Below are 19,748 nucleotides of genomic sequence, written 5' to 3' on the forward strand. Positions count from 1 at the left end.
GAAAGATTCCAATTGCGTGAAACTTAATGAAAACAAATATTTTTTTTTTTTTCAATTTTACGCATATTAAAAACTAATAATTTTTCAATTCGATTCAAGTCGATGTATCTTTAAGCACATTTCGAACAAAATTCAGTCTAGAATTTAAGAGTTTGAAATGTTTACATTTCGTAGGTAAAGTTTTTATTTCATTATTTTAGGCTTAGAACTAATTTGTAGTTAACATATATTCTCCAAATGTATATATATGTAGATAATTGATTTTATCCCTTTCTCTTTAATAGCCATTGCCGTTGGCGGACAATTTGGTGCCATTTGTATGGCCATTGGCCTTCAACTTGTCGGATGTTTGCTCCAGTTGGGCAGCTCCGCAGGATTGACCTGCCAATAGTTTGGTCTTCTTGGTCGGTGGTTCATTTGTGATGGTTGAGAAATCAAACTATGAGAGAAGCACTTGGGGTTAGTTCGAGATCATAAGAGGAATCTCCATGACTTACCCTCTGCTCCAGGGTCATGTGTGAAATGGCTGGGAGGCCAATGCACCCACGGAGAATATTCTCAATGGCCGCGCGTTGACGGAAAAGTGAATTGACCACCTGAGCTCCACGTGGCACTAGAGGAGCCTTACACAAATAGCTGAGTAGCGACAAAACAGGCTTGAAGGATACCCAAGGAGCCGTCTCCTTTTCGGCATTACGCAATTGAATTCTGCTGCTTAGCTCACCCAAGATAACCAGATCCAAAATTAATGGCGTGGCCAACAGTGAGTCCTCACAGGTATTATGTATGACCAAAGTATTGTGTCCGCCCATCATAATCTCCGAGGTGTACTCATCCATGGCCCGTTTGCTGTCACCCACATAGGGGACGTACTTAATGACCACCACATGATCGGGATGCTCATTCGGGGCATACAACAGGTTATTGGAGGCCACCATATCGTCGACCACATTGCTCTTGGATATCTGAAACAAAACAAGTTATTAAACATAAAACAATCAAATGGTGGAAATTGGATCCCTGAAGTATGCTTTGGATTTAAAATTTTAGAAATCTGTCTACCTAAGCATACTTTTGGGGGCAAATTTCTGGAGAATTTACATCCACAGATCTCCTAGCATCTAAAGCTTAGGTCATATTCTCACCTCCTTGGATCTGAACTGCTGTGGTGCAGATAAGTTCTTGCCATCATTGTTGCCCAAATGATTGTAGCTAGCGATAGAAACTGGTTTAATGCCAGCGCCCACTAGAAAATCAACCAAAACACTCTTGATCTTGGTCTGACCCGATTTGAAGTCATCGCCAGCAATGAAGACTTGTTTCTCCTCAGCCAAATCCATAAGCCCGGGCACAAATGTATTTTGCGGTGACCCATTGATGTAAGTGCACTAGAAAGAAATGAAAAGGATTAGATGATGATTCGGTGATGGAAAAGACTCCCCACTCACCCCTTCATCAATGCTGGCCATGGCAAAGATGGTCGATGGTGAAATCTCCGACTTGTTGGCCTTCAATGATGCCACCAACTCCTGGCTGGTGGTATTCAGACCCTTCTCCACATCACTAAATCGCTCTGTGTTGGCTGTCCACAACACAATGATGGAGTCGACGCCACTGCGTTGTCTAAAGTCCCGTATGTCGCGACGCACTTGCTCATACTGCTCCCACTTGGTGCCCTTGATGATATTGTTGGCTCTATCCGATTGATTGGCCGCTATGAAATCCGGATCATAGATCGATGGACGGGGCTTGAGTGTGGACAAATGTTCGTACAATTGATCTTGGAGGGCCACATCCAAGACCTCAGCACGACGCATTGCATCACCCACATGCAAATCACTAATGTCCCAACCGTCGACAACAATGTCATTGGGCTCCACCATGGGCAGCAGATCCTTCATGGGCACATAGACATCAGCTCCACTCTCATCAGACCCCACAAAGACAGTCGATGCTTGGGTAATCGAACCATACCAATTCGCCTCCTGAACCCCCGTACGTTTGCGCCACTTCAACTGAAGGCGATTCGCCTCCAGGGCAGCGGTTAAGGTGGATCCATTGTTGCCACCCCAACCCACCAGCATGACCCCCAATTTGGGCACTTGACGACCAGTGCGTATCTTCAACGTGGTCGTCTCGGGGTGCACCTGCAAAAGATACAAACAAAAGTCTTTAAAATAACCCGAAATCAAATCAAAGATTATTCTACGCTGATAAGACCACATTTTGATCGGGCCACCCCCCCCAGCATACATAATTTACCATCGCCTGATTTTTGTTTACCTTTTTTGCCGGTAACAAAAAACGAAAAGCCGGTTCAACAGTTTTTTGTTTGTCTTTCTTTCTTTAAACGTCTGCACCTGTTGCGGCGCGACGTGTTCTTTATTTTTTGTTCTTTTTGTTTAAATTACCAAAAACTGACAACAAAAAACGCATTTATTATTTATCAACGTGGTCGGTGGGGCAAAGTTCATTCATGATTTTTCAAATTATCTTATTAGCAATATCATGCGAGAATCTAATGAACTGTGAAATAATCGATACTATACTCAAATCTTCTGCTGTCGTGGATGAAATCTTAATACATATTATTAAAGAGAAACTAGGCACTTAGTAATTAGTAATTTAAATAAATTTTTGAACAAATCTTGCACTTTTCGTAGACACAACACAACTTAAGGACAGATCTAAGGATACCATTTGGAAGTTAACATAACAAACAATTAAGGAATTTCGCCTCTTTCTCTTCTTTAAAAGTATTGATATCAAACATATAGAATTTTTAGAAAATCTCAAACTTTCTCACTTCAAAAATTTGTTACTACTCACAATACATCAAAAAACAAAGCATTTACCTTTTCTGAACATTTTTTTATAGGATAACAAATTTGAAAGTTTCTAAAAGATGGTAAATGTTTTGAAAACCAATTTTTTAAAAGTTAGCGTTAAGTTTTTTAATAAGTTCTTGATAAGATTTACGATTTTGTACTTCAAATAAAAAACATTTGAAACAACCATCGATGAAATAAGTAAGAATGAATTCATCTAATGACTAACATGAAAAGCTTCACTTCTAGGTGAATAGATTCCCTTACATTAAGAGAGAATTGGTTTTTCCAACTCTTAAACTTGTTACTCACTCTCTCGCTGTCCCTCAATTTCTCTATGGAAACTGACATTGACCTTGAACGTGAACATGAGAAATGCAGCAAGTGTCTGTTAGAGGGAGGTAGTGGGAGGAAAGAGGGCAAACAAAGAGCCCGGCTTGAAGGCGGCAAGGCCAAACTTATCGCCCACTCCCTGTGGATGGGTAAACAGAGGCTCAGCCACTGGGAAATTGAATATTGTTACAAATAATTTTTCGTCTATTTACTGAAATCGAATCCAATGTGAACGAATGGATGGATGGTTGGAGGAGGCGCCTGCGCCGCATGTGTGGAAATCAACCACCATTTTGTCGTAGATATGTATATATATAGGGAGAGGTAGGGATTATATATAAGCATCTAGCTATCAGGTTCCTGTTTATCAGCTGTTTTTTTTTTTGTTTTTTGCATATTTGCAATTAATCAATAAATTTTCTCATTTCACATTAAACGGCCGAATAGTTTTTCTTGTTTATCAGTTATATGATCTAGAATTTATGATGTAGGTCTAATTAGGAAAATTTCCCCTTTCATAAACAGTTGAGAAAAGTGCATATGAAATAAGCTAAAGGACAATAAATTATTATGTTAATTGTGACAACACTTTAATTAAGTTTGAAAGAGTTTTTTATGATTGTTTTAAAGGTCTCATTATTCTAAGGACCATCAAAAAAATAAATTAAAAATCAATTTTCTAAACTACACTACACCGCCCGATTATTTTCTTTGGGCGGTTTCTTTTGCCCCCTTATGCAACTGGTGGCATTTATTTTGGCTTTAAATCGATTTCCACTCACCTGTAACTGGCCATTGGCAGTGCGTTTCACCTGGGATGTGTGATAGTCATAGAGGGTCTCAATGAAATCATCATCAACCTGTACTTTCGGTGAGATGATTTCCAAAGTTGAATTCTTAGTTGGCTTCATTTTTCCGCACTTTGTTTCGGTTTTCCTTTGTGTTTCTTTTTTTTCACACCCACACTCTTTTTTTTTTGCTTTTTGTTTATAAATTAGCGTATGTTTTGTTTTGGTGTGGAAATTCCTTCTGCGTTTCCCTTTGTCCCGACACACAGTTCTGGAGCAGCCTTCTGGGCATCTGTTTGGAGCAAGAGCTAGCTAACTAATGAGCTGGACGAGTGGGGAACGTTCTGCTTTTATGCCATGGCCCGGCACAAAGAGAGCACTAAGAAAATGTAGTTGTATGTGTGCACTTGCTTTACACTGAGCAAAACGCAAAGTTATCAAATTCTGCCTCAACTCAAAAAACCGACCTCAGCCTATAATTATGTGTCTTTAACATATTTCTTGCCATGTTCATAATTTTAAACTATATTTTAAGCGTATTTTAAGTTATGGATTTTATAATTCAACCCTAAAACCTGATTAAATCTGTTTTTAACAGAAAATACATACATACCTTAGAATTGTTGAACTCAAGAAGAAAAAGTAGTTTCTTTAGAATTTCCAAAATAGATAAGAAAGATATTTGTTCATAATTATGAATAGATTTTGTAGAATTTCTTAAAATGGGTTAATTGAGATTAGTTTACTCCGAATACGGGTTTCTTCAAGGGGTCTGGACTAGAAATTTACATAATTTTCAGAAATTACAAATAATTAAAATGATCTTCTCTCCAAGTTTTGCCCGGAGGTAAAATTCCAAAGTTGGTTCAGAATAAGGACTTTTAAAGAGATAGGTTATATACATATAGCAATAGTTATCACATATGTATATTTAGATCTTTTAAAATCTCTGTAGTATCTCAGGAAAGCTTTAAGGTCTTTGGGTAACAAATGAACTATCTGTCCCTGCCGTACCACGGGTTCATAACTTATGATTGAATTTGACTCGAATATGAATATGTTTGATATACATTCATATATATATTCCTTCTGATCTCTACTCAGCATCAACTTTGGGTTCGGGCTGTTGGGTTTGGGTCAAATTCAAGTGTGTGTCGTCCATGGCTCCATCTTAAGCACAACTAGCATTTTACAAAAATTATGAATAAACAAAACTACGAGGACAAAAATTGTAACTTTTAATTTTTCAAAGTGTTAAGCACACACATACATATATTGACCAGGCAGAGGCTAGAAAGTTCCCTCTCCCTGTCCCCACTCTTTCCTTTACCTTATACTCTCTCTTTCACTCGAGATTCTATAATGGAAGTGAGGCAGTGCCAAACCGGCACTTCACCGGTACTTGGCGGCATTTGAGAGAGAGCACCCACACAAGAGAGAGAGTAAGAGAACGGTTCTTTTCAAAATGAAAGCTAATACCCTGTTTGACGTAGAGAGCATATTGGCATTGTCAAAAATTATGTATTTGCTACATATGTATAATGAATATATTGTAATATATTAATTTATTTAATAAAGCTAGAACTCTTAATTAGGTCAAAAGAACAACTGGGCATTCCGATTTTAAAATACTTAAAATTCATATATGAGATTTATCAGGGTAAAATGTTTGAAATGGAAAGTGCATCCGATTAAAAATCTCCGTATGACTGTGAGTGTTTAACGGTAGATGCATAGTTTAAGCTTCTGTTCTTAAATATATATGTAGGTATGTACTTGATATTGATATGTATTTGAGGTTGCCTAATGTTATATTAAAAAAAGATAGTTTAAAGTTCCCTTCCTAAATAGAATTAAGTTCTTGAACTTCTGTAAAGGTTCCAAAGGCTCCACAAGAATTTCTAAGAAAATCATCCATCAACTTCATCTATATGGAAACATATAGGATATTAGAAGGATACTATATAAATATAGGTTTTAGAAGTATAACTCAATATTCGTTTCCGATCTAAATTGGCTTGAAGTTTTCTAAAGAGTATAAAGCCATAATTCTGAAGCCACCAATTGTTATTTCTTGAGAATATTTTAATCATTTCACCCAAGTAAAACGTTTTTGTAGGAATCACAAGAGACTTACTAAATTACATAATGTGATTGTAATGATGACCATATCACTTGCGATTGAAAGCAAACTGAATCAATTTGGCAAAGACCTGAAAAATGCAGAAAAGAATCTCGTTTGATCTACACCTTTTGATTTACTCATTGAGCATCGCGTTTTAAGTGGCACCTTGAGAGGGGGGATTCCCCTGCCTCCCTTTGAATAGTAGAAATTCAATTAAAATTTGTGAAAAATTTTTCAAAAACTAATTTACTTGTTATTCATTGCTCTGGCATAAAAGATGCAGATGGTTTCAAGGTTGGCAAATCAAATATCTTCTAGAATCTAGATACATCTTCCTATGCTCTGCTCTGCTTATTATGGGTTGAAAACTTTCCATTGTTGGCGACCAATTGACTGACTATGATTAAAGACGAGCTCAAATTACAATTTGTTTATCGGATGGAGTGCAGAATTTTCCTCTATAGAAAGGGAAATGCAATTGCACAATTGAAGGTTCGTTTGATTTTTCGGAATTTTCCATTTCTGAAAGTTTCCATTAGAAATATTTCGACAACTGTTGATGGGTTGGCTTCACAATCAAAACAAAAACAAAAAACTTCTATAATATATTTTTTCAATATCTGGAAAACTTATCACCAAGTGCACATGCTGCAATTTGTAGGCGGCTTGTTTCCGTCTAATATGTCTGGCATTTGTATACTACTAATTTAGAATAGATTATTGCACAAATTTATCAATTCCATAATTTCCTGTAGCAAACACGAGACAAACAGAAAGGGCCAGTAATCGTTTTAAAAGTTACATATATATTTTTCACAAAGCGTTTTTGAGACTCAAAAAAATTGTACTTAAAGCCACATTCGAGTATAAATTACATGGATATTTATATATATATGTGTTCATATATCTTTCTAGGCAACTTAATCTTTAAAAAAATGTTCACAGTGCTGTTTCTACAAAAATTTGGCTTAAAATCTATATACAATATGTGTTAAAATTCACTTTAAAAAAATTAATTATAATCACAACAAACAGTTTCAGTTAAATAAAGCAAAATAGTGAAAAACAAATGAATAGAATGTGCATAAAATTCAGAAAAGAGGAGAACAAATTTTGAAAATATGCACTTAAATATAATACTGGATTCAGATAGACAGGATTGTTGATATGTGCAAGAAAAACTATATGAATATTTGTATATAGGGGGTTAAGGTAAGGTAATCGCAAATGCAAACATTGATTTTTTCTAGATTTCTTATGGAATTTTTGGATTAAATGTTTTCCGTCTAAATAAAACTTGCATAACGATCAACAATCCTGATTAGTTATCAAGAAATTCCCATTCACTGGACGTATTAGAATCACTTGTGGCTGGTGGTGTTGGTGTTGCCTTTTTTAATGGATCACCAGCCCTACGAAAATCGGGCAGAAAGCTAGTATACTCCTCTTCTGCATCTCCATTCTCTAGAGTTAGTACGGGCTTTGGCTGGGAGTTGATAAATTTCAATGGAGCCACAATTGGCTTTGATGTTGAGGCACAAATGTCATCAACTGGCTGCCCAGCACTATAATCTCCTAGAGATTTGGGGTACTTTTGTGGTGTAGTCTGCACACTAACCTCCTCGAGATGTGTGGGATAGCAGTTGATTAGGGGCTCCTTCAGCTGGGGCATGTGTACAGCGTTTAGCTCTTCAGTGGTGAGAGGAGCTAAATGAACTTCAGGTAAGTCCATTTCAGCAGCCAAGGTCTTTGCCTTCTCAGCAACTGTTTTCTGCAAAGTTGTTGGGCTCAGCGCATCGGGCAAATGTTGCAAGAAGGCGCTCTTTAGATCCAAAGGTGAGGCCAGACCATTGTTTTCCATCTGACAGTAGCTGGCCTCCATTAGAGTGGCGGCACTGGTCAGAGGCAATTTCACTTCTTGACCAATTTCCACTATGCCAGTGCCTGAATTATCTGACGACTCTTTAGGCCTTCCTGTTACGGAACCTTTACGTTTCTTATGAACTATGGACTGCTCGAAATCCATTTCGCCAATACGACGAAAGATCTCCAAACGGCGATTCTGCTGACCAAGTGGTGACTCCACAGCCAGTTCTATTTGGACATTAAGATCCAGTTTCTCAATGGGTGGCACTTCAAAGCATTCCTCGGCTGTATTCAGCACAGCTTCTGCCTGTAACTCCAACGGGGATTCAACAGTTGAATATTGGGATGAACCCAATATGGGTACAGGTGGTGGCATTAAGGGATTAAAGATGACCCGAGCCTTTCGATTTGGCTTCTCTGGCACTGGGGCTAAACGTAGCAAGGAACGCTCGCCCTCAAGAACAAAAATTTCCTTGCCATTCACACAGAAGTCTAAAATTTTGCGAAAGCCACGAGCCACTGCCTCCACTTTAAGGCTTTCGATATTTAGGATATACAATGTGGCATCATCATGGGTAACCACCAACGAATCATGATTGTCATACAGATACATTTCACGAAAATTACTGGAGCCCACATAGGAAGCATTGGCTTCTACATGATGAGACTGTTGATTTTGACTGTTGCTTTGCTTTGGATTTAAAATGGGAATCTCCCAGGTGGGACTACGCATTACGGCCTCCTTAAAGAGTATGGTCTTGGACACATTTCCCTGGACATCGGCTAGCCAGAAACGTAAACCAGGACGCCCACAAATCAATTGCAATTTCTGCTTCAAAAATATCCCACCACAATCGATCAGCTGCTTGCGATCTTTTTTGCCAACCTGGGTGATGTGCCACTGCAAGGTCTGGGCATCCCGCTGGCATATTATACAACGATATAAAGTCGAAACTAGAAGGTAGCTTTGATATACACTCAGTTGGACAATCTCATAGGCCTCACTGAGTATCTCCAGTGATTTGCTAAGGTGCTGCAAAGTCAATTAGTTTATTAGTTGGTGCTGATTTAAATAGCATTAGTCGCCCAACTCACCGCTTGATAATCGAATTCGGTCAAGACGACAACTCCCTGTCGGTCTCCGGAATATAGTTTCATGCCATTCTTGGACCATTCACAACAACTGACCACACATCGATGTAAATCCCGTATCGTATATCGTTCAATGGGCTTACTGCGCGTGCAGGGCGCAACCAAATCTAAATCAGGCGGCAGATCCTTTTGTATTTGGAATACACTGACCTGTCCATTTGCACTGCCAGCTGCCACCATAAACTCCACTGAATTGACTATCTTCACGCATGTTATGCGTGTGGCCACCTACAAATAAAAAGAGAGGAGGTGGTGAAGGACACTCCCATAATGTGTGAAAAACACGCAGAGGAACGGGATGACTCATTCTCGTACTTCTGTCTTGAGTTTCTGCATTTCGCCCGTCTGACGATTATACCAAAAAACAATCCCCCCATCTGAGCCCAATGCCAGGTAATTATCAGTTCCATCCATACAGGTTATATTGAGATTCGACGGGAAGAATCCTCTTTGCTGTCGAGCCGGTATAAGATCTATTATATCCGAAAGAGGAGCCCATTCTCGTATGGAACACAAATCGGCCGTGGCCATTGTTATTATAAATTCTACAACTAACAATAACAACAACGGCAGCAAAACATACACAAACACCGATACAATAGGCTGCCAGATGGGTAAAAGAAGCACAGGTATAAGCAAAATTGGAGCCCTGGTCGGCACTTTTTAAGACAATTGGAATAAAAGCCAACTCCAACTAAAAAAAAAGCTAAAAGTGCTAACACTGCTAAATAGCTCAGTCTGGCAACGTCATTGTTTCCCAATAAATATTTTAAGAGAAAATAAAAAAAATTACAACTAACTGATTATTGATTAATCTAAAGCTAACGAATCTCTGGACTCCGCTCTTTAGTTCAACGGCACGACTGCAAATCAGAGCCCCAACTAGCAGTGAGAGCAAGAGCAAATAGCAAACAGACGCCTATCAACCTGACATCGACCCCGAACTCTCTTTCCCCCACGAAACTTCTTTGGACCAAAGTTCAGCACATTTATTTGGCCATCAGTCGAGAGTTTCCGACGATAAGCAGTTTAACTTTGTCGCGATGGCAGACAACAATAATTTGCGCACTGCAGTGATTAACGATGCCCCGCTGCTGCCGCCCTCGAGTAGCGCTCCTGGAGGCGGCTTCTCCAGTGGGCCACCACCCGATGCCGTGCTTCGGACTCCTTATGCCGGTAATGTGCGAGCTCTGCCACCACCTCTACCCCAGTCACCATACCAACAGACACAAAGCTTATATGGAGGATACGGAGGTGGATATAACTCCGGAGGATTCGGCCTAGGTGGAGGAGGCTATGGCGGCTATCAAACCGGAGGATTTGGATACGGATTAGGCATGGGTATGGGCGGCTATGGCGGTGGTTACGGCGGTGGATATAACCGCTTTGGCATGGGCATGGGAGTCAACGATCCGGAGCAACGATTTATACAAATGGCCGAGGCCAGTTCACGCCCAGCATTCCAGTCAATTGAATCGTTAGTATCGGCCATTGGTAACATTGCTTCCATGTTGGATTCGACATTCTTTGCTCTGACCAGCTCCTTTCGCGCCATTTTGGGTGTGGCGGCCAATTTCGGACGATTAAGAACAGTGTTTGCTCAGTTTTGGACAACATTTGCTATATTCCGCGGACTGAACTGGATCTACAGAAAGTCAGTAAGCATAAACATAATGTAGACACCTTTTTCACTTAAATTTTCTCCCATAGAATTCTTTACTGGCTGAGAATATCGAATTTAGATCCCTCATCAGTTGCATTTAAAAAGGCTTTTGCTGAAGCATTAAACGACAATCAGGGTCAAAAAGGAGGAGCTGGTGTTGGACCAAAGCTGCCACGTAAAGGCACATCCCCTTGGCCCGTACTGGCGTTCATTAGTTTCATTTTTACGGCTCCCTACCTCATAATGAGGCTGCTGGGTACAGTGACGAATACTGCACAGGAGGAAGGTATGCACATTGGACAATTTATCTTATCACAAGTGAAAACTTTGCTCTTGGCACTAATCTATCAGATAAGAAATATGTATTAAACCGTTTTTATTTTCCCTCCCCCTGACGCAGCCCGCGATCCGGCAAGGTGGACGTCACCCATACAAACACAGGCCATGTTCGATTTCCAGGCGCGTAATCAGAACGAGCTCTCTCTGCGAGTAGGACAATCCATTCAAGTGGCACCACGCGAAATTCAACAGACTTTGAATCTACTCAACACTGGATGGGCGTTAGCTACCATAAATGGACAAACCTCTGGCATAATACCCATTAACTATGTGAAATCCCCGCAACAGATACGCCAGGAACAGCAAGCGCTTAAAGTTCCTTCTCCGCCCAGCGATCAACCTCAACCAAGTCTAATGAATCTATCAGCGGACGCTTTTCCCGGCCCACCATTGGAACAGCAACTGAACTATGATTTCAATTTAGCTGCCCAGCAGCAACAACCACTTGGACCTCCCTCAACGATGGCAACAGTTCTTGAGGAGGGATTCCCCTGAAGAGATTTCTAGATATATCATGCGTGTGTATTTTGTTTAGTCCTTTAAGTTATCTTTTGTACATTTCCATTTGTTGTTAGGGGTTTAGCTAGCATGTCGGAACCAAAAGTTAAACTATAAAATTCATTTGGTGCACCAAAAATCTGAATTAAGTTATAATCAAAACCATATTTAATTCTAGTTTTGTATTTATTTTGATTTGGCTTCGAAATAAACTTTAAATATTTTAACCAATAATCAAATCCAATTAATTTGAATTCGTTTTATAGCTTACCTTGAATGCATCTAAAATGGACTTTAATTCTATTTGTTAACAAATCCAACTCAGAAAGTGCTGGACTGGGATTATATCTTTTCCATTTGTTGTCCAAAGGTCCAACTTCATCCCACACATTGAATGAAATTACTTTATTATTATGGGTTCTTAGACGACTGAAAAATTGTCAATAATTTATATAAAAAAGCTAGTATTTTTTTTTTTTATCATATTGTACAATATGTAATCCACTTTATTAACCTCATTTCATTTGGGTTTTTCTTTGCTTAAGTTATTTAATATATGCTCTTTGTCCAAAATTGTTTCATTACCCATGCACTTCATTAAATATTTCGATTTCATTACACAACTACATTATCCACTGCATTATCATTTCATCGTCGTCGTCATCATTATCATCGTCATTAAGATCGTCACTTAAATGTTAACCAACTCTACTACTTTAGTTTTCTATTAAATTTATATGTTTTTTTTTTGTCAAGTTTTCTTGTTTTTGTTTGAAGAAATTTTCATAATATATAATATATATATATAAATATAAATTCTACAAATTGTTTACCGATTTTTGTTGCTGCTTCGTCGTTTTGTTTTTGTTTATTACTAAATAGGTAGGTCGATTATTTGTTTTTTTTTTTTTTTTTGTTTTCTGCCATTGGTGTTAACAGAATAACAAAATTAATGAGAAAGTTTTGGGAAAATTGGATTTTGTTTTTAGAAAAGAACTTATCAACTGTTTAAGGTTTTCATTTTTTGTTGTGTTTGTTTGTTTAAGCAAATAGATAAACATATTTAATATGTTTTGTTGCTGCTGTTGCACGTTTGACTTGAGTTTGCGTTTTTTTTTTTTTTACATAATCTATATATATTAATTATATATATATTTGTTTTGACGTTTGGGATTTGAAATTGCAATTAATATATGATAAATTAAAAAATTGTATAATTCATTTTTACATATTTTTGTTTTTAAATTTTTAACCAAAAAAACTAGCGATATTAGCAAATAATTCATATGTGGGGGGTTTTGTTTTAAATATTTTCTTTCATTAAAATACAATTCTTTATACGCTTACCTAGATAAAAACTAATTTTTAAAAACGTTTTGCGCTTAAAACATAAAACTTCAAATGATTACAGATACAAGAAAAATAATGTATGTGGATTAAATATACAAGTACATTATACATAATAAATGTTTTTTGTTTTGTTTTTGCTGTTGCTGCTGTTGTTGTTGTTCTTGATATACGAATTAGCATAATATTTGTATAAATTGTTTAATTTATATGAAGTCATTGAGAAATAAACACAAACCAAAATTATCCTCAATATTATCGAGGAACAGGGGCGGGAGGGAAGATGAGATGGTCACAAAAAGAGAGTTAGGTGGTAGCGACGGAAGTTGTGTTGATTCCTGGAGGACGTGGCTGATTGATACTCTAACCAAGTGGACGTGGCAGACCCAAAAAAGCATTAATAAACGTTAAACTAAATGTATCATCATCATTCTCCCCTCCAGCTGTACTACTACCATTGGCATTGGGATCCAGTACGGTAATCCCAGCTCTGTTGCTCTCCAAACCATGCCCACCATCATCATCATCATTACCCGTTGCCAGAGCTCAATCGATATCATCCTCGAGCTCATCATCCTCATCCAGCTCCTGTTTCACATCACAATCGGTGGTATGTTGTGTTGTATGCTGTGAAAAGCTTTGAGAATCATTTGTGGTGGACTCGGGATACCCATTAAGATCATGTTCATCATCATCTGAATCGCACATGGCCACATCGCCACCTTTACCAGTGCCATAGGCTAAAACAAGATATGAAAAGAATTATCGATAAGGTATTTCGTTTCCAAGGGAAAATCGATTCTTTCATACCCTCAACATATTTGGCTAGATTTGGTGGCACCCAAGCCTTGATCCGCTCAATATTCTCAGGTGTGCACTCGCCTTTATCCAAACCTAAAGAAAGGAAAATTAACAATCAGCAGAAGTTTAAAGAAATTTCACAATTACTCCACTCACCCAACAACAAGCCCATCCGCTTCAGTACTTCAATATCATCGTGCATTTCAAATGTGTTATCAAACTTAAAAATGTATTCAGATCTACAAAGAGTAGGATAAAGATAAAAAGAGAGAGAGGTGGAGGGTAAACAATTGCAATAGACTTTATGGTCTTCGATTTGGTTACTCACTTATCGTTAGTCACACTGCAATTGATTTTGGTCGATTTGTGCGTATTAACAATGATAAAGGGTAATTGAATCGAGGCATTTGGCGATGGGACAACACCCTGATTCTCATTTCGCTTGTTGCGCTCAACCAGACCCTTGAAGGCCACATGCTGCAGGATCATTTCACGCAACATTTCGGCCTTCTGCTTGATACGCGCTTGTCTCAAATTATTCTCCTCTTCGAGTGCTAGAAATTGTTCCGCTGAATTGGCCGGTAGGCCAATCCAACGGATCTCCTTTTTATCCTTGGATATAACATTGATTGCCATTAGTACATTGAGCGCATCGTAGACACGTCGTCGGATATTCTTTTGATCACAGTTGGTATCATATGAATTGTTTTTTAATTCCTCATTAACCAAATCATCGGCCACCTCGTTATAGGTGGTTTTGCCCTTCTCTTCCACCTTCTCGCATACTTTCATCGAGAAATGACGCAAACCCTTGCCAGCCTTGTCAGGTTTACGTTTTCTTTGTACTGAAGATGTGGAGGGGGACATTTGACCCAATGAACTGTTCTGTATGGCGTGCCTGAAAATTAAAATCATGAGATTTGTTAGTAAGATAATAAATATGCGGACTTTTAACTATGACTAACAGAAAGCGACTTCTTTTGTTAACATTGATTCATAAAATTTCGTTTATATCTGAATTGATTCATCTGTACTCGACTGTAATCTGAATCTGACTGAAATTGCCAAAAATTCTTACTTAAAAGACGATCACCATAAATCTTCTTTTTTGCTTAATTTGTATGGCTTCTTTTCTCAACTTTGACATTATATACTCACAGTTTTGATTTCATTTTATTGGCATTGTTTGGCGTATATTTGACATATCGTTCACCCTTTATCTGCAAACATTTTACAGTTATTAATCTGGTATTTAAGTCTTCTCGAGGAGTTTTTGTTTACTTACCGCGCTGTTGTTGATGCCGACATTGCCACCTTTCTGCGCTGACACAGTTGTGTATGATGATGAAGTATCTGTGTTTGTTTAATCACAAACAAACGAAATAAGTTAAAACAATAAACAACAAGTGTATGTAGAAGGTGATGTGGCTTACTTTCGATTTTTGGAATTGTAATGCAATTATCTTGAAGACTTATAAACTGTCCCTGTGTGGTTGAGCCCTGGTAAAAGTCAAGGAAAAAGGATATTAGAAGGATTTTCCATGGGATTAAAAGTTTTGTTTTTTGTTGAACTTACCATTTGACTAAAGGCGCCCATGCGTCCCATGTTGCCAATTCCGCTGCGTGCTGAGGCTGATGCAGTGGAGCTGCTGCCGACGCCACCGCCGCTGCTGCTGGTGGCATAAACAAAGCCTGTTTTGTTCATTGCTTCGGATTTCACTTGGGCCGGTTTGAGCATTTTGGCAATTTGCCCTGCAAAAATAAAGTTGCACAAAAAAACGTAGTTGAACAACTAAGGAAAAACAACACGGAGCATTTGAGGCCGTCGTTCTTATAGATGCAACCAACAACAACAATGCGTAGAAGGAAAGACGAATGAAATGACAAAGAGTAGCGCGCAAAAATGAAAGCGAATGCAAGACCAGCAACAACAATTCAAGAATTCTCCCAGTTTGCCATTTTAAGGGGTGCATACAAACACACTCACACATATACATACAAGCTCCCTCACAATTTGTGTTTGGTGTGACCAGGATAAGTACAAACATGTATGTGTCGCCGCGGTGGTGGTCTTCCCGCCTTCCCTTTCTAACCTACCAAAACAGAAACCAGATCGTTATTGAGCGCAGAGATGCGTCGCACGTGATGTGACCATTGCAATATCAACACACACACAAATACACGTGAGCACAACTGAATCCAACACACAACACAATGTTGAATTCGATTATGTTTAAAATGAACTGTGACACAGTGACGATTCACGGATCGCTATCGAAAAAGATCGAATAAATGACAAAGATCGCTTTTAAACTTAAATATCGCAAGGGAATTTCAGGGGATTTAAAGAATTTGATGTTTAATTCGAAAAGAAGGATCAAGGTCAACTTGATCTCAAACAGTAGAATGTGCCTTAGGTGTTAAATATATAGACAAAATATAATTTGGACATTTATCATTTTTATTTTAAATTACAGAAAGATAAGTATTTGGTATACCTAGTGCTTTAAAGATCATTCTGCATGTAGTTTATACAGTATTTAAACAACTGAACTCCCCATACTCTCTCTCTATTTTTTTTAAGGCGGGAATTTCTAAGATTTTGAAATAACCCTCAAGCACTTTTAATTCTTAACAAAGATAAGGGAGTAATAGTTTTACTTATTCAGTCATAATTTTTAGTTTTTACCCAATCGTGTTAATTTCTAACACAAATTGTTATTTTCGTTCTACAAATACAATTCTTTGTTTTCAGTTTAATGAATTTCAAGCCCTCGCTGGCGTTCGCATTCTTTGGAGTGAGTAACCGGCTTAATCGATGATTTTCCCTCTTCTTCATAAAGTTGTTAATCAAGTTGAAATTTACATTGCGCCGTTTTGGATATGTTAATTATTTTCACCTGCCCTCGCTATCTCTCTCTGGCTAGATATTTGCATAATCATAACAATGAAACAAGTGGTGGACACCGCAAAGCATGAATAAGAAGAAGATTAATAATATACATATAAACTTATGAAATGTATAACAAAAACCAACAACAAGGAAAACCAAGAAAGGGTCGAAAAAAACTAAAAATATATCTGCCAACTGTCACGCACACATTTACGAACAAACACAGATAGATACAGAAAACACAACTACAAATGACTCACAGTGGCTTAACTACTGTCAAACATGCTTGGGATATATGTATAGTCAAAGAGACAGTATTCAACCTTGTTGACCGGTTAGCTGGAGCGGATTTAAAACACGAAAGAAACTGCCTAACCAATAAATATATACTCCATTTACACCCAACTGGAATCTCACGTAATGGACTAATTTTCTTAGTTTTATAAAGAACTTCTTTGAACATTTCTGTTTATGTGCGTTTAAGTCCGCTCCTGCATTTGTCAACCGGCGCGCTGCTACTGCTCACTCATTCATGCAAACAACAAACACAGATACACACACATACACAGACGCTTGCACACCTACATACACACGTGCCTCGGCCAACAGAAGCAGCAACAACAGAGCAAAGCAGCGCAGCGCCCGTTGCCGCTGCCTACACATGTTTGTTGTTTGCCCGTTTTTGGGGCTTTAACTTTTTTCTCTTTCTCTCTTTCAACTATCTTTGAATGTGGCTCTCTCTCTGTTCTTTAACTCCCTCTATCAATTCGTGACACATTGCAGAAAGAAGCTTGAGCTTAATTTTATGATTTACAGGCGGCTTATCATGCAAAATTAGGAACTACATATAAAAAAAAAAAAAGGGAAGGAAACTCTCATACTGGCAGCGAACGCAGCTGCAAAGTCGCCGTCAGCTGCTCTGCCCTATCAGCTGTTAGCTGGGGAGCCCAACTGATAAAGAGTGCGAGCGACCGACCAATGCACACTGGTCCAAATGTCGAAAATTTTAGCACAACCTACAACTTGATAGCGTATTGATATTTTGGAGTATGACTAAAACGAAATTTTGATTTGTTGCTTTTTGAAATTGGGGTCAAATTAGTTTCCTACAACTACAAATTTGAACCAATTCCATACTTTTTTTGCATTATGCATTAAATGGATGAAACAAGACGATGATTTCTGTATACCACAGAAAATATTCTATTAACATAAAACATTGTTTTTGAGAACTTTGCAAAAAAAAAATAGTGTCTGCCTGAATTTCCGACAATTGGACCAGTGTGCAATGCAGAGAGCGCAGCGCGCAGACAAAAACAAGATTTATAATGTACTTTTTCTGTAAACTTTTGTGTTATTTCATTTTTTGGTGGTAAAAAAATATGAAGCAATAAATGAGGTGAAAAAACCAATGGAAATGGTGTTAGGAAAATTTGTTGGCAAATTCAGAGTATTTGGCGCCAAATTGAAATAGTTGTATCGGTTAATATAAACATTAAAATACTTGCCATGCTCGTCTCGAAAGAAGTAATTGACTTCCTCTGTCTTCACGGCTCCGCTGGTCGAGGTATGCGCCATATTTGAGTGGGTGGTTTGTGCCCGCTGCTCCTACTGTTGCTGTGGTTGTTGGTTGAGCAGGTGCCCCGCACTGCTGCTGCTACCTTTTGCCTACTATTGCTTACTACTCTTTTCTAAAACAACACACACTCGCCACCTGAAGAGAGGGGAAGCAGCCGCCAAAAAAATAAAAAACAACAACAACAAAAATTAAAACGAAATGTATTATGTGTCGTGTTGGTGGCGGAGAGGGTTAGATGGGTGCGGGGTCGGAGATAGTGGTAGAGGAGAGATGGCGTTGGTGGAGTAATGTGTATGAGAGGCTTAATTTGTAGTTGTAGTTGAACTTTTTTTTTCACTGCACTATTTGTAACACGTGTGTGTGTGTGTGGTTAGCTGCATTCTGGTCTTGCCTTTTGAGGGGGAGACTGGACTGTCTGCTCTATAGATACGTTAGTAGTTTTTAGGTAAAAATTTCCGTATCAAAATGGCGAGCGCATTTTTTCCAGCGCATTTCTTTTGCCGTCACACACATCCACACACACTCACTTACACACACAATCATACACGCACTCACACACAGATAGACCAGCAGCACCCGCAGCAGTATTAGCAGAGGCGGCCGTAAATTTTTTTTTGCCTATATTCACAAGTCTTTTTCGGGGACAAAATCTTAACGGATTTTCATCAAATTCGCATTAAAAGACTCACTGTTATTTGCACTTTCGAGTAGACTAATTAGTTAGCAATTATTTTCAGATTTAATAGCAGCACGATATGCACAAAATTTCCATTCAAACTCGTTGAATTTTCATTTTCATGTGGGACGAACCGAGTGAGCGAGATGGCAGACACAGCGCGCCCGCCAATTTACGCATCGTAAACAAAGTTGCCACCTGATGGTTGATATCGATGACCAAAATTATCAATGGGCAAATCCCGACCTTAAGCCAAAAATTATGAGAAGGTTTTATTTAAATTTCTCAAAGAATGAATCACAGCTATATATAAGCAAAGGAAAAACTTCATTTAACTTTCATATACAAATTTTTTGTTGAACTGACAGTTGTTGAGCAAAAGTTATCGTTGGTCGAACAGATGTTAGCTTGTTTTGCGACAGCCACACTGTTTTTGGTATAGTTTATAAACAAATTGCAAGCAAAAGTGAAAATAGTAAAACAACGAAAGCGTAATCAAGGAATTTAGTGAACAAATGGATCTCAATATGAAACCCTCCTTGGCTGCCGATGAGATGTTCTCAGAAGGTCCCGGTTACATGGAAATGGATGAAGTGACTTTACAAATCCTTTTCAGATTTTACAGTTATAACGATTGATTTACGTTTTCAGTCCGGCGGTGCAACCGGGATGATGATGGATCATTTGCCAAATGATAAACAACATGTTCATGCCGACTTCTACAACGATTTCGACGATCTCTTCGATGACGACAATTGGGCCAAAATTAAAAACTCCACCGAAAATGCCAAATAAGTTTTTTGTGAATGTAGCTTAAACCAGTTGGCAATAAAGTTAATCTAATTACATTTACACATTTA

General features: G+C 38.3%; 5 protein-coding genes across 10 annotated transcripts; 2 read left to right on the top strand and 3 right to left on the bottom strand.

Moving 5' to 3' along the window:
- Positions 1–143: 143 nt before the first annotated feature.
- Positions 144–4,272, bottom strand: Inos (Inositol-3-phosphate synthase). Its single transcript, XM_068290820.1, has 5 exons — positions 3,944–4,272; positions 1,449–2,147; positions 1,146–1,388; positions 498–965; positions 144–439 (listed from the first exon to the last, which is right to left on the bottom strand). Exons 1-5 carry the CDS (start codon positions 4,070–4,072, stop codon positions 278–280), a joined length of 1,701 nt encoding a protein of 566 aa, XP_068146921.1. The 5' UTR covers positions 4,073–4,272; the 3' UTR covers positions 144–277.
- Positions 4,273–6,860: 2,588 nt separating this feature from the next.
- LOC137578257 (WD repeat-containing protein CG11141) lies at positions 6,861–9,874 on the bottom strand. The gene is made up of 3 exons (XM_068291931.1): positions 9,408–9,874; positions 9,036–9,320; positions 6,861–8,973 (listed from the first exon to the last, which is right to left on the bottom strand). The coding sequence occupies exons 1-3, from the start codon at positions 9,621–9,623 to the stop codon at positions 7,396–7,398; spliced, it is 2,079 nt and encodes a 692-aa protein (XP_068148032.1). The 5' UTR covers positions 9,624–9,874; the 3' UTR covers positions 6,861–7,395.
- On the top strand, positions 9,820–11,831 carry Pex13 (peroxin 13). The gene is made up of 3 exons (XM_068291939.1): positions 9,820–10,746; positions 10,803–11,041; positions 11,156–11,831. Exons 1-3 carry the CDS (start codon positions 10,136–10,138, stop codon positions 11,587–11,589), a joined length of 1,284 nt encoding a protein of 427 aa, XP_068148040.1. The 5' UTR covers positions 9,820–10,135; the 3' UTR covers positions 11,590–11,831.
- A 722-nt stretch (positions 11,832–12,553) lies between these two features.
- On the bottom strand, positions 12,554–19,058 carry Dp (transcription factor Dp). Of its 6 annotated transcripts, none has more exons than XM_068291932.1 (10): positions 18,902–19,058; positions 18,142–18,347; positions 15,317–15,492; positions 15,174–15,240; positions 15,026–15,093; positions 14,899–14,960; positions 14,069–14,638; positions 13,897–13,979; positions 13,750–13,833; positions 12,554–13,679 (listed from the first exon to the last, which is right to left on the bottom strand). In XM_068291932.1, exons 2-10 carry the CDS (start codon positions 18,209–18,211, stop codon positions 13,486–13,488), a joined length of 1,374 nt encoding a protein of 457 aa, XP_068148033.1. In that variant the 5' UTR covers positions 18,212–18,347; positions 18,902–19,058; the 3' UTR covers positions 12,554–13,485. The 6 variants fall into 6 exon arrangements, with proteins under 6 accessions (XP_068148033.1, XP_068148034.1, XP_068148039.1 ...); XM_068291933.1 differs by lacking the exon at positions 18,902–19,058 and adding an exon at positions 18,768–18,878; XM_068291938.1 differs by lacking the exon at positions 18,142–18,347 and having other exon boundaries at positions 18,902–19,033.
- Positions 19,059–19,308: 250 nt separating this feature from the next.
- Positions 19,309–19,736, top strand: LOC137578262 (COP9 signalosome complex subunit 9 homolog). Its single transcript, XM_068291941.1, has 2 exons — positions 19,309–19,481; positions 19,540–19,736. The coding sequence occupies exons 1-2, from the start codon at positions 19,404–19,406 to the stop codon at positions 19,681–19,683; spliced, it is 222 nt and encodes a 73-aa protein (XP_068148042.1). The 5' UTR covers positions 19,309–19,403; the 3' UTR covers positions 19,684–19,736.
- Positions 19,737–19,748: the final 12 nt, after the last annotated feature.

This window comes from Drosophila tropicalis, unplaced genomic scaffold (genome assembly GCF_018151085.1).
Source record: "Drosophila tropicalis isolate 14030-0801.00 unplaced genomic scaffold, ASM1815108v1 contig_593, whole genome shotgun sequence".
In the NCBI taxonomy this organism is placed as follows: Eukaryota; Metazoa; Arthropoda; class Insecta; order Diptera; family Drosophilidae; genus Drosophila; species Drosophila tropicalis.

What these genes read in the sequence shown, in the direction of transcription:
- LOC137578257 (XM_068291931.1), bottom strand. Translation starts at nt 9,623, where the DNA reads ATGGCCACGGCCGATTTGTGTTCCATACGAGAATGGGCTCCTCTTTCG. An exon ending in TGCAGAAACTCAAGACAGAA is followed by an intron (nt 9,321 to 9,407) that starts GTACGAGAATGA and finishes TTTTATTTGTAG; the next exon opens with GTGGCCACACGCATAACATG. An exon ending in CCGAATTCGATTATCAAGCG is followed by an intron (nt 8,974 to 9,035) that starts GTGAGTTGGGCG and finishes TTGACTTTGCAG; the next exon opens with CACCTTAGCAAATCACTGGA.
- Dp (XM_068291932.1), bottom strand. Translation starts at nt 18,211, where the DNA reads ATGGCGCATACCTCGACCAGCGGAGCCGTGAAGACAGAGGAAGTCAAT. An exon ending in CTTCTTTCGAGACGAGCATG is followed by an intron (nt 15,493 to 18,141) that starts GCAAGTATTTTA and finishes TTATTTTTGCAG; the next exon opens with GGCAAATTGCCAAAATGCTC. An exon ending in TCGGCATCAACAACAGCGCG is followed by an intron (nt 14,961 to 15,025) that starts GTAAGTAAACAA and finishes AAATGTTTGCAG; the next exon opens with ATAAAGGGTGAACGATATGT.
- LOC137578262 (XM_068291941.1), top strand. Translation starts at nt 19,404, where the DNA reads ATGGATCTCAATATGAAACCCTCCTTGGCTGCCGATGAGATGTTCTCA. An exon ending in GTTACATGGAAATGGATGAA is followed by an intron (nt 19,482 to 19,539) that starts GTGACTTTACAA and finishes TTACGTTTTCAG; the next exon opens with TCCGGCGGTGCAACCGGGAT.
- Inos (XM_068290820.1), bottom strand. Translation starts at nt 4,072, where the DNA reads ATGAAGCCAACTAAGAATTCAACTTTGGAAATCATCTCACCGAAAGTA. An exon ending in CTGCCAATGGCCAGTTACAG is followed by an intron (nt 2,148 to 3,943) that starts GTGAGTGGAAAT and finishes TATCTTTTGCAG; the next exon opens with GTGCACCCCGAGACGACCAC. An exon ending in AGCAGTTCAGATCCAAGGAG is followed by an intron (nt 966 to 1,145) that starts GTGAGAATATGA and finishes GTTTTGTTTCAG; the next exon opens with ATATCCAAGAGCAATGTGGT.
- Pex13 (XM_068291939.1), top strand. Translation starts at nt 10,136, where the DNA reads ATGGCAGACAACAATAATTTGCGCACTGCAGTGATTAACGATGCCCCG. An exon ending in CTGAACTGGATCTACAGAAA is followed by an intron (nt 10,747 to 10,802) that starts GTCAGTAAGCAT and finishes TTTCTCCCATAG; the next exon opens with AATTCTTTACTGGCTGAGAA. An exon ending in GAATACTGCACAGGAGGAAG is followed by an intron (nt 11,042 to 11,155) that starts GTATGCACATTG and finishes CCCCTGACGCAG; the next exon opens with CCCGCGATCCGGCAAGGTGG.